The 13,220-nt window shown below is 36.4% G+C and overlaps 1 protein-coding gene across 6 annotated transcripts in view; it reads left to right on the top strand.

Annotated features, from left to right (window-relative positions):
* Positions 1-13,220, top strand: part of VTI1A (vesicle transport through interaction with t-SNAREs 1A) — a 361,387-nt gene that overhangs the window by 206,577 nt on the left and 141,590 nt on the right. For 5 of the 6 annotated variants that reach the window (XM_004458076.4, XM_058298418.2, XM_012524958.3 and 2 more), the window contains 2 exons: positions 11,956-12,026; positions 12,724-12,785. In XM_004458076.4, coding sequence (XP_004458133.1) covers positions 11,956-12,026; positions 12,724-12,785 — 133 coding nt within the window. Of the gene's footprint in view, positions 1-11,955; positions 12,027-12,723; positions 12,797-13,220 lie in introns of all 6 variants that reach the window. The other variant, XM_012524960.4, reaches the window with a different exon arrangement.

Below are 13,220 nucleotides of genomic sequence, written 5' to 3'. Positions count from 1 at the left end.
CAAATTTCAGTCATCTTACTCAGGCTTTGGAAGGAAATAAATGGCAGACAACTTAAAAATTGAGAACACTCACAGAAAGCTGACGAATGGTTATCCTATGCTGTCTTTTGAAGCAAGGCCCCAATGCTGCAGATCCAGGATAGCAAATAGGTTTCATCTCCCGTGCCAGCTCTGATCTGTTTGAGGTGATTCCCTGGAGCACTGGGTGGAGAAGGTTTGCTGTGCAGCCACACCCAGGAGCACCATGATTGATGAGTGATCTCTGCCAGGTGTTTGGTGTATGCCATAGAGTTGTTGACCTTGCTCTCAGGACTAGGCATGGGAATAGCCGAAATGACATTTTGTTGGAAAATTAAAGAAATTGATGTATTTTCTCTCTCCAAATTTTTATTTCCAAACTTTAATTTCTCTTAAACTAAGCCACCTTTAAATGTCAGTTTCTCACTTTATCTATCAATTCTCCCCTTCCTATCTTGCACATGATTCCCTGCCTGATATTTCTTGAATTTGATCATCCTTTATGTCAAAACTTTGTATTTCTCACAGCTCAGATTCAGCACCATAAATGTTCAAGGTCTGTTCTCTGCCTCTACCCTTTCCCAATGTTCATTCAGGCTCATAACATTCTTTCCTTATAGTCAACATAGCCATGCTCCCTCCTATTTTAATCTAGGTGTCTACTTTCTCTCTGCTTAGAAGGGTCATGATATGAAAAATATTGTATAGAACATATTTCAGTTTATAAATCAATGTGAACATTTGTCCAGACTTTCAGTTGGGATATAAATTAGATATTTTTTATAAGAGGGATAAGAAAAAGGTAACTTCTTCCAGATGAGTTCTAAGTATCATGTGTAAATCAAAAATAGCTCTGTAGGCAAGTTTTATGTTATATTTGTTACCACAATAAAACTTTTAAAAAAAATATTAGCTCATAGCATAGTTCTGAAGTGATCTATATGTTCATATTTCCAAATTGAATGTGGTCACAGTAATTTTTAGTTTTTAAATCTGCAGGTCACAAACTGTTTTGTCTATTACTCATGTATTAACATGCATCTGTTGCCACATACCCAAATCAAAAGAAGTGATTACATTCTTAAAATCTTCAAGCACTCTTTTTCTTCTAAATTCAGTTGAAACTAAGAGTAGAATTAAGACCTGAAAGAGACTATCAAGAATAGAAGGTGACTACAGAGGTCAGAAATTCTAATATCATCTTGTATTCACATGTGATAGCTGAGTTTCCATGATTTTTTCTGCCCCTTTTTTCCTGTCCAGCACACTGAGTGAAGTGTTCTAGCAGGCCCTGAACATGAGCCTCAAGCCAAGCAAATAACACATTTTATTCCAAGTGTGTATGCGTGTGCGTGCCACTCGTGATATAAACAATGGAGGAAGGCTCAGTGAGGGGCCATTTTACAAAGCATCAAGAGAGGAGATGCAGCCCCTCGTTTCTTTTTTTTTCTTTTTCTTTCTTTTAAGGACTTCATTTATTTTCTCACCTTCCCCTCCTACTGCTCTGCTGTTTTTACTGTCTGTGTTGTCTTCTCTTCTCCTTCTCTCCTCTAGGATTCACCAGGATTCGATCCCGGAGACCTCTGATGGAAAGAGGTTCCCCATCATTTGTGCCACCTCAGTTCCTGGTTTCTGCTGCGCTTCACCTTGACTCTCCCCTTGTCTCTCTTTTAATGCATCATCATCTTGCTGCATGACCCACATGCACAGAGCACTGGCTCACCACACGGACACTCATGCAGGCCCTGGCTCACCACTCGTGCGAGCACTGGCTTGCCACGCAGGCACGCTTTCTCTTCTTATTCACCAGGACACCCCAGGGATCGAACTCAGGCCCTCCCGTATGGTAGGCGGAAACTCTATCACTTGAGCCACATCTGCTTCCCCCCTCGTTTCTTAAAGCAACAAATATGTACTGAAGTTGAAAGGTTTGTATAAGAATCCCAGTCCTTCTAGGACTCTTTCATACTTTATGTAATTGCCAAGGACCAGAAAGCTGTTCCATTCAAGACCGTGAAATGACAGAGCATTAATCTGCAGGGAGCTGTAATTTGTATAAAGGAATGATGGTGTTCAGGGCCTGTGGAGGTGCTCTCCTATCCCACTCCTGCCTAAGGGGTTGCAGAGGCCTTCTTTAGGCCCTGACATTTTAGATGTGTACTAAAGGTTAGAATACCTTGATACCCACACTAGAATGCATTTTCTATGGGGCACTTTTAAATTCTTTTTTTTTTTTTTAAATACTGCAAAGGTCACTGACCTAGGAGACTTGAGGTCATGTTTGCAGCACTCAGGAGTTAGCAACATTACCTGGTGATCTCCATCCCCTGTTCCCTGCATCCCAGTTTGCTCATCTGTGCAATTAAAGTCCCATATTTGTTCTAATGCCATGGTTCTGTTATTAGAAATGTGTAGAAGACCTGGCCATATTTTCAAGTCAGTGGTTTCCTGAGCACCTGTGTATGTCAAACTCTGCCTCTTAAAATGCTATATATCCTAAGAGAAATAAGAAGTGGCCCCATCTGTAAAATAGTTTATAATCGAATGGGGAAGGAAGAGCTATAATCAAGGAATCACAAACTCAGGTGCCTACAACAGCCACATAAGGAACATAAGTGACTGAACAAGCCAGATGAGGGGTGCAGGAGGGTAAACTGGATAATACCTAACCCATCTAAAGAGGGCAGCCATACTCTGATCCAGTCAGTGTTTGCCATATGGGAATGGGGACCCAGTGTTGCCAGATATTCCCAAGTTTAAAAAAAACTGGAAGTCCAGCTGTATTATGAAATCTGTTGAAAAGAAAAATGTTGCCAACCACTTCAAAACTGGTTAAAAGTGTGTTTCATAAAAGCCAACTCTGACTGCTAGCCGCAAAGTCCTGCAGTCCACCAGTAATAACTTCTGAATAATCAGGTAATTAGAATGTGATACATGCAGTGATAGAAATGTATACAAAGTTCACAGGGAGTACAGATAGTGATTAACTCTGCCCAGGATGATTTCTGGAAAGGCTTTCTAATTATTTTCTAATCGCTTGTCAATTGTTTACAGCACTTTTTTGTTTTTTTGCATTGTTGTTAAATGAGTAATACATTCAATCTGGAGATCTGGATGACTCTGACTCTCCCTAATCTGTTAAGTAAATACAAACTTGGTAAATTCCACAACTGAATCTGGAATGTGTTTTGATAGTTTCACCCATTCAGGTTTCTTCTGCTTCATCTCCTGGCTTTTACTTTTTTTTTTTTAATTTTTTTATTGTGATGTCCTTCCTGTTGCTCTGGTCTTATTATATAGAATAGAACATATTCTATTTTGAATTCCATTCAAAAATGAGAATATATAATTAACACAGTTCCTTTTGTTTAACAATCTTGATTTACATAGTACCTGCTCATTCCAGAGCATCATTATTGGTAGCACAACTTCTTTGGCTGCTGTCTCAGGGTTCTGGGAATAGTGTTTGTTAATTATCTGCAGCAAACAAGGTAACCAAAGGGAGGTTTGCTACTATGACTTTGATGAAAGTAGCACTGATGATTTTTTTTTAATTGCTTAATGATAAAATTGATCACCTTAAAGAAAAGTAGAATACATACTCAGCTGCTGAGGAGGTATCATTAAACCATAATTGGTGTTAAAATACAAAATACAAGCTAGACACTGAGTACTCTTTTATTATAGTCCTCCTAAGAAAGCATAAATTGACCTTCAGTTTATATGAATGTATTATCTTCTGTAATAATGCATTGTCAAAGTGCTTGTAAATATTTTATAGTACATAGTAAATTGCAACTGTTCTCGGGACCAAGCAGGCAACCATATGAAGCAGTCCAGTGTTGGAGATTTTGGCAAACTAGAGTATCAGACCTGCTTAAAAGCATTTAAGTTTTTGTTTTTTTGCTTCTTAGGAATTTGTGTTTTTTGTGTTTGTTTGTTTTTTTAAAGCAAGCAAACAACATTGTTGTCTTATGGGGTAGAAGGTGGGAATACATTGGTGGGCCTGATTTGACCCTTGGCTCTAAATGTTCTATAGAGAAAAGAGGCAGTAAGTCTTTAAAATCACTGAGTCCAGCTATTTTAGAGCCATAAGAGACATTAGAAGATCATTTAGTCCAAGACCCTTATTTTACATTTCAGAAACTGAGGTCTATAGAAGAGAAATGTTTTACCTAAATTAAACCCTAAGTGAATCATTATTTTTTCCACAGTCTACCTTAAATAAACATTATGTTGTTTCATACATAACTTATTAACCATTCAACAGTATATTTCTTTTTACCATCTCTCCATCCTTTGTACTATGGTTTGTCATATAATTTACTTCTACATGCATTATTATTTTTGTTCTAAGCAGTCAATTGTTTTTAAAGAATAGAAGAAAGGAGAAAAAGAAAACAATCCTTTTATATTTACCCACAGATTTACTGTTTCTGGTTGCTCATCTTTCTTTCCTGTAGATTCAAGTTTCCATCTGTTATCACTTTCCTTTGACCTGAAGAATTTTCTTTAACATTTCTTGTAGCTCAGGTGTGCTAGCTACTAATTCTCTGAGATTTAATTTATCTTAAAATGTCTTTATTTCATCTTTATTTTAGAATAATATTTTCACTGGATATGGAATTCTAAGATGACAGTTTTTGTACTTCTGGATGTTGTTCCCTTGTCTTCTGGATTGCATTCTTTCTGATGAGAAGTCAACAGTTATCTTTTCATTGGTCTCCTGTATGTAACGTATCTTTTTTTTCTCTGACTGTTTTTAAGATTTCAGGTTTACCTATACTTTTATGAAATTTGGTTATAATGTAACTTGATGTGGTTTTCTTTCTTGTTTATCTTGATCAGAACTTACTGAGCTTCTTTGATTTGTGGACTGTCTTCTTTAAATTAACACTTAGAAGATGTCTGGCTGTTATTCCTATTCTTTGTCTCTGGGAATCTCTTCTTCTGGGAATCTAATTACATATATTTAAAACCACTTGTTATTATCTCATAAATTACTGATCTGTTTCTTTTTTTTTTTTCCAAACTTCTTTCCTTCAGTTTGGATAATTTCTGTTCACCTGTCTCCAGTTCAGTGGTCCTTTCTTCTACAATGAACGATCTACTATTTGATCCATTCTATGAATTGATTTCAGATATTGTATTTTTCTGTTATAGAACTTTCATTTGGTTCATTTAGTTTCTGTTTCTTTGCTGAAATATCCCATCTCTCATCCATTAAATTCACCTTTTCCTCTGAATTCTTTAGCACAATTATAGTAGTTGTTTTAAGATCTTTATCTGCTTACTCTAATGACTAGAACATTTGTTCACCTACATCCATAGACTGTGTTTTCTTTTGATAATGGGTCTTATTTCCCTGTTTCTTTACATGCCTAGAAATTTTTATTCTATTCTAGCCATTGTATAAAAAAGAACAAAGGAGTCTAAAATATAACAGTTTGGCCTTTTTCCCTCTGGAAACTGTTTCTTTTAACTGGTATTTAGGATAAGGGATTTATCAGATTCCTCTGAAAGTTAAGTTGAGCTGGTACAGAGCTGCATTTCTAATTATATTAAATTTGCCTATAATTAGTATACCCCCCAATTTACATTAATACTGTCTTTTTTATCTTATCAGTATTTGACCTGGGAGTGGGTTGGGCCACAGTTTCAGATATTTTGGGTTCAACTTTGGATTCAACTCTGACAGTCTCAGAATACAAGCACCACAAGAATGTGTGTGAATATGTGGTTTCCCTTTACTTACCATTTCCACCTTCATTTCCAGTTTCTTGGCAAAATTCAGGAATTGGGGAGAATGTTCAGACCAAACAATTTGTTTGCACATTTAAGAATCATCTAGATTCTCTCAGTCCTGCCAGCCAACACTTCCATATAATGTTAGACCAACTTATCATTATCCCTGTGGCAGGACTACACTTAGTCCGGACACTTTCCATCAGTAAGGAAGCTGCCACAATTCTTTGCTCACCTATGAAATGCTTATTTCTCTCTACATTTATCAGAACATCTTTGCATCCACTCAACTTCCCCCAGAATTGTATGAAAATGTTTTTTTCTGGGTTTTGCTTGTTTCCATGGGAGTGGTCTTTCACATGTTTTCTACATCCTAACTGGCAGCAGAAGTTCCTCATATATCTTAAGTTGTCAGATAAGGAAAGATGATGAAATAAATGTCTTTTCCATTTCCCCACTTTTCCAAGTGTTGGGAATTCAAAGACTCTTCATGCCTTACTAACACCAATATTGAGGATAACCTCCTCACTCAGGGCTTGGTATCAGAGTTAGTCCCAAGAGAACATGGCAAATGCCAAAGAATGTTTGATTAAACCAATAAGTGAGCAGCTCCCTACTGGGAAAGCTATATGTGACTCCCTCTGCTTTCCTGAAGCAACAAGGTTTTACCTTTGTGAGAGTCATCGGTCAGAAGTTTCTAAGCATGTCCAAAATTCAGTTCTCAAAATTGTTACGAGATATCACTTTGTATTTTTCATCTATCTGATTGGTGTTCTGCAAAATATCTATGAAAGCATATGCATCAAAATACCTCTTTTAGGGTATTGCTGTGTATTCTTGCACTTTACAGAAATTTCTGTATAAAAACAGCTGGGTAATTGCGAATACCTTCTTTCTGTTCCTAAAATCGCTGATGAAGTTTTGGGAAGCCAGGAAATAATCCTGCCTTCTCTTAGTTCTTTAAAGAAGTCTCAATTGGCCATCTTTTACTTTTTAAAATAATTTGTTGGAAACCGCATTCTTAACAAAGTTTGTAAAAAGAAAGTTAAATATAGGTGCGCTGAGGGATAATCAGTATCTTCTGGTAAGTGTACTGTATGTAGCATCATGGCCAAATTTCTTTTAATACTTTGAATTTATCAAATAGGACATTTTCTGGTGAATTAGATATGAAGCCCCTGCCCTTTCAATAGAGTTTGTACTATAACATGATGTAAACTTTAATTAGTTCTGCCATATTAGAGAGACTATTTTAATCTGCTCATCTCCAATATTGTTTTGGAAAAGAGAGAGTTTCCTTCATGTTGACTTTAAAATGGACTTTATACTGTCAGTTAGGTGACTTGTTATCTTGTTATTTGAGATTAATGATGCTTTAAGTGATACAGACTCCTCAAACTAAGTAGCGCTTTTGATAGTGCCTTTAGGAAGTATCTTGCTAGATTTGTAAGTTTTTGCTTCCTTCGCATTTCCTTTATGGGGCAGCAGAATGTGGCATACCTATTGCGTATATCTCCAAAAGATGGAAAAGGAAAGGAAATGTTAGCTAAAACCCCTTTTGTAAGTGCGTGCGCTATACAAAGGGCAGTGCATCAAAGATATGGTTGATTCTAAGTAATTTTCATGACAAAAGATCACTTGAAAATTTTGAGTACTGTTTCCAGTTTACACATGTTACAAAGAATGATAAGGCACAGTCCTGCAAACATCTGGGATCAGTGCCCTCCCATACATGGTTGGTGGACCTAAATATTGATTCAACTTTTCTAGAAGGTACTGCCCAATTTTTTACCAAACCCTTAGTCGTGTACACAGCCTCTAGTTAGCACTCACACTCCTAGTACTTCGTCTGAATCAGAGAAATATACAAAGGTGATTATCCAAAGTTTTGCTAACAAAAAACATTTAGTCACAAATTTCTGTGAGAATACTTGTGAATAAATCATGGTTCTCAGTGTGATACCTTGAGGACTTTGACATGATGTATTAATATATTGAAATGGAAATTTGGTTAGGATAAACTGTCCAAAAGTAAATATTACATGTTATGATTTTTATGAGAAATATATCAATAAATGGAAAAAAAAATTTTTTTGAGTGCTGTACTCCAAGGATAATTCCTAGCCAGGAACCCCAGTAAAAAGACAAAAGTTCAGGAAACAACTCTTCCTTTCAGGAGTTCAGTTTTCGTGCTTATGTTGACATGAAGAAATCCAACAACTGTCAATTCTGCTTTTCTTTTATGGTTTCCATTGTTTCTTAACCTCAAGAGTATCCTCATGGTCAACAAGTACAGTTTTTATTAAACTTATGACTTGTGCATTATTTTGTTAGAGGCAATATGACTGTTCCCATTCTAAAGGCACTATGATAGTTTAAAGAACTAAAAATTCTAGACTCAGTATAATCACATATGTTGTTGGTTTAGGCCTGTGAGCTTGGGTTCTTTCCTTACTGGTGTTTTGATGATTTCTTACATCTTAAATTAAATTACTCAAGAAAAATGAGCCTAACAATGTTAATAGCTTTTTAGTAAAGAAATCCCTAAATGGAATACTATTCTGACCAAGGATATATGATGCCTTATTTTAAAATTTGTTTCAGTTTGATTGGGAGGAGGTGGGCACATAATAGAAGGGAAAAAAACATAACTTTCTTTGAATGATTTTTTTTTTCATTTGATGAGGGTGTGCATTTGTAATATATTTGTATAGTATTTTCTTTATGGGCATTAAAATTTATAAGTGGTAAGTAAGAAATGAAGAAAAAATTCTGTTCCCAACAAATGTGTGGTATTTTTATGTTAAAACTAGGATGTATATTCTCTTGCCAGTATTTCTTATCTTGCCAGATGGAATTAGTCCTTTGGATGCTGAGATATTTCCTGGGAGGAAAGAAGATTCTAGGAGTGACTTAAGCCTCCTGAAAAGGCCCAAGCGCCTTACTTCTTACTTCCTCTTCCAGCAACTGCTTCAGTAGCAGACGACAGATCCATTCAAAGTAGTCTTCCTCCTGGTGAATCTGATAGAACTGTGGATTTATTATCTGCATTCTAATGTTGACTTCTCCACTGCCACATCAGATGTGCTGTGAGAGCAGGAATAGGACACCAAACATTTCGTATATACCATCTTCACTCTCATTCTTTCATTGCTTCATTCCTTCTATGGATACTGACTGGGGATATTATACTCGTGACAGACACAATAGTAATAACCTAGTTCCTTTTTTTTCTTTTAAGATTAGATGTTACAATGCTATCAATCTTGACAGGAGAAATATTGTGTAAGTTGTATTTTTGCTGAAATAATTACAGTATTGATTGTGTCCTTAGATATGAGAGACTTTAAGTTAAAATGAGTTAAAATTGCTATATTATGATATGTTGATTAAAAGGATTCAGTGTAATGGAAATGATGCCTAATATGATGATGACATTGAATATTGTACTTGTTATGCAAAAAAGAAAAAGTTAAACTCAAATCACTTCTTCGTTCTTCCACTTTTATGATGCTACCAGTGAAAACCACATATCTGATCTAGTTTTACCTTAAAAATATATTGTATGGGGAGCAGATGTGGCTCATGCAGTTGAGCATCCACCTCCCACATGGGAGGTCCCAACTTTGGTTCCTGGTGCCTCCTGAAAAAATAAAAACAAACAAGTAAAACAAATTGAAAAGCCAACTCAGGGAAGCCAATGTGGCTCAGTGGTTGAGTTCTAGCTTCCCACATATGTGGTGCCAGGTTCAATCCCCAGACCCAGTACCTTAATATATATATGTGTGTGTGTGTGTGTGTGTGTATAGTATGGAGTTAATAATAATAAAGCTAAAATAAATGTAAGGGAAAAGGATGTAGCTCAAGCAGTTGGTCACCCACCTACATGAGAGGTCCCAGGTTTGGTTCCTGGCGCCTCCTAAAGAAGATGATCAAGTTAGCGAGCTGATGCAATGGGCTGGTGTAGCAAGCTGACTCAATAAGATGATGCAACAAGGAGACACAATGAGAAAACACAATGAGAGATACAACATGCAGGGAGCAGATGTGGCTCACGTGTTTGGGCATCTCCCTCAACATGGGCAGTCCCAGCTTTGGTTTCCAGTTCCTCCTAGGAAGAAGATAGAAAAAAAAAAAAAAAAAAAAGAAGATGGGTACACAATAAACAGACAGAGAGCAAACAGTAGGTCAGCCAGTACAAACAACAATGGGGGGAGAATAAGTAAAATAAATCTTTTCTTTAAAGTAGCCTTTAAAAATTTAAAGTAAATCTAAGAATTGGTATTATAATATGAAGGTACTATACTGGGTGAGAATTATCACGGTTGGTATAGTGTCAAAAATAGATATTATTTTAGTGTATTTAAGCATTTTTGTAATTTATGTTTTCTATCATGAAAGGAATATAGAGATCTTTTTCTGACATGCCATGAAATGCAAACTCTGCTAATAGTTGCTTTTTGCTAAATCTTCAGTTCTAGCATGGAAGTTCTATGAGTGGTAGGGCTTGATCTTGTTTACTGCCATATTTTCAACTTCTGTACCTGACACGATTAGGGACTCAGTAATGACTTACTGAATGCATTGATTCTTATTAAATATTTTTACTTAGATGATTTCATTTGATTATAAAATTTTGTGAGAAAGGTATAGCAGATAGTTTATCCTATTTTATATATAAAGAAAATTGCAATTCAAGTGAGATAAGACAGACTTAGAATATGAGCAGGTCAAGGTCCTAACACATCACTGTTTTGTTGGGGTTTTTTCATATCAGTCTTTGTTATTCAGTAAATGCTTACTGGTATTGTTATGGGTCTGTCACTGTTATAAGGGTTATATAATTGCTTTATTTTATCCATATCACAACCCCATGATATAATACTATTTTTATCCCCATTTTTGAAATGAAAAAAACTGAGACAAAACAAACTGAAGGAACTAATGCAAGACCACTTAGCTAGCAAGTAGGAGAACCAAGATTGAGGCACAAGCAGAATGAGTTCAGAGCCTAAAGTCTCAATATGGTCTAACCGTTGCTCTACAGTTTTTAGAATGGCCCTTAAAAAGCTTGTCAGTGTGCATACGTGTGCCACATAACTACCATAGTGACTTTTAATGCCTTTATTAAATTATTATGATAGATGCTTATTGAATTTCTCTATGAGTTTACCAGCCAGAGATGACTGTTGTTACAGATTATGCATCGAGAGACAATAGTAGATTGTGGGGGATATGTAGAATAAGGTAGTCAGACAGGTTGCCATGATCGTGAGAGAGGCAGACAGGTATTCTTTTCTTATAGAAGGTACCTCCCAGGTGATGGAGAATGAGTCTAAAAAATTTTCATCCAGGGCAACGGAATATTTAACAGATCAAGACACACCTACTGTCCTGTAAAAGGCCATTCAGTCAGAGAGCCTGACCAGTGTCAACCCAATGAAATGCTCATAGCAGGGGAAAATCTCAATGAAACGCAGCAGTGTGGCTTTTTAATGAACGCTCTAACCTGCCTATCCCAAAATACGTGTTTGGAAGTTTTGGGGTGAAAACACTGTCTCCAGCTTGTGATCTTCTCACCTACTCAATTATCCATAGTAGCTGATAACACACTAAACCAGCCTTTGCCTTAAGAGAGCAGAAGCCTAGAGATAGTTCCACTACCAATAAACTGCAGTAATTAAAAGTATAAGGGTTACTTGTGTGGGGGAAATATATTAAAATCAACATTTTCCTAAATGGAGATTGACTTTCATATGCAAACAGTGTCATAAATCAAATGGGGATGGTAGAGCAGAAACATTAACATTATTCGTAACCTATAAAAACCAAAGGCTAAGAAATTCCAGGATGATAAAACGATAGAAACACCATTGTACCGGGGCTCTCCTCTGTCTTTGCTGTTAATTTGCTGATGGTGGCCTTGCACAAGTCATATCACCTCTAATTCAGATTATTATTGCCAGGATGGTCATGATCTATAGGTCAATTACACATCACATCCTAATCATATATAATATACAAAGGGAAAAGGAATAGCTTTTTACATTTTTTAAATATGTGAATTGAAATATCTGCTATATAAGGCACACTTCTTTAACATTAATTCGGTCCCCATTATCATATTGGCACTTGTGAAGTTTATTCTCACATGCACAATAATTGTCTTTCCTTATATTTTCTTTTCCACAGAGCAAATTGGCCAGGAGATGTTGGAAAACCTCAGTCACGACAGAGAAAAGATACAGCGAGCACGTGAAAGAGTAGGTTGAAGTTTTGCAGTGTTTCCACAAATTCAGTAAATGATAAAGCATAAAAGATCTTTGGCACATGCACAGTCAGTAACAATTATGTAGATGTAAGTATGTATAAAAATGAGTAGGGTGAAAAAGGGATGTAGTGTCTGGAGAAAGGAAAAGAAAGAGTGTGAGTCAGGTTGGAAAAAAGAAGCTGACTTTTTATATCTGATCCTGGAATGCCCCCAGGTGGATATTTTATTTAGCTATTAGCTGCAAAGCAGGTTACTGAAGGAGATTTTGGAGTATGCCAGGTCTTTCAGAGCAAGAGCTGTGAAAATATTGACGTCTCATCTTCGCTCAGTTCATTTTGTTTCTGTTTATATTCTTAGGACTTTGCACATTGTAAATTGGAGATTAGCTATCAGATGTATATTAAACTTGGTCAGTCTGTGAGAAATTTGCTTTTATATCCAGTTCAAGTATCCAGTTTAAAGCCCCTGGGATTATCTATCACATATAATTTTCTGAATGTAACAATTTTCGGAGTTTGTACAGATGTCGAAATGTTCTTATTTTAGTGTATTTAAGCATTTTTTATTATTTGGACTTTCTATCATGAAAGAAAATTGTTGCTTGCCAGTGCACTTTAAAAATAATTGAATTGCATGAAGTTTTGTTTGGTTTTGTTTGGTTTTGTTTTGATGTTGTTTTTCTCCTTTAGCTTCGGGAAACAGATGCTAACTTGGGGAAAAGCTCCAGGATTCTGACAGGGATGCTGCGAAGGTAAGAGCAAGGTAGGGGCCTATCTTTTCCTCTCTCTCTCTCCCTCTCTCTTTTGTTAAACTATGTTTTTCATCTAAATGCAACTGGGCATTTTACAGGCGTGCAAGCTTCGTTCTTATTACCCTGTGTCAAAAACCCTTTTGAAATGGCAAAACATAGATACTAACTCTTGTCTGGACAGGACTGCAGACTGAGTATGTCAGATCAGAGAGAAGGTTGAAACCAGGAGGATTACCTCAAGCTATAGAAAAAAATTAGGGTTAGATATAGAAGTATTTTTCATAGCCTGAGGAAGGCCCCATGGCAGGAACAGAATGATTTTCTTTTCTGTTTTGATAGCCACCGCCAAATTCAGGGGCATACTTGGTGTTAGCTTTGCTCTGATTCCTTGTTTTCATTTCTTTTTAAGAGAGAGTGTTTGGGGAAACATTTCCA

This window comes from Dasypus novemcinctus, chromosome 6, assembly GCF_030445035.2.
Source record: "Dasypus novemcinctus isolate mDasNov1 chromosome 6, mDasNov1.1.hap2, whole genome shotgun sequence".
NCBI lineage: Eukaryota > Metazoa > Chordata > Mammalia > Cingulata > Dasypodidae > Dasypus > Dasypus novemcinctus.
Note: the sequence above shows the minus strand (reverse complement) of the source record. Positions and strands in the feature narration are given on the sequence as shown.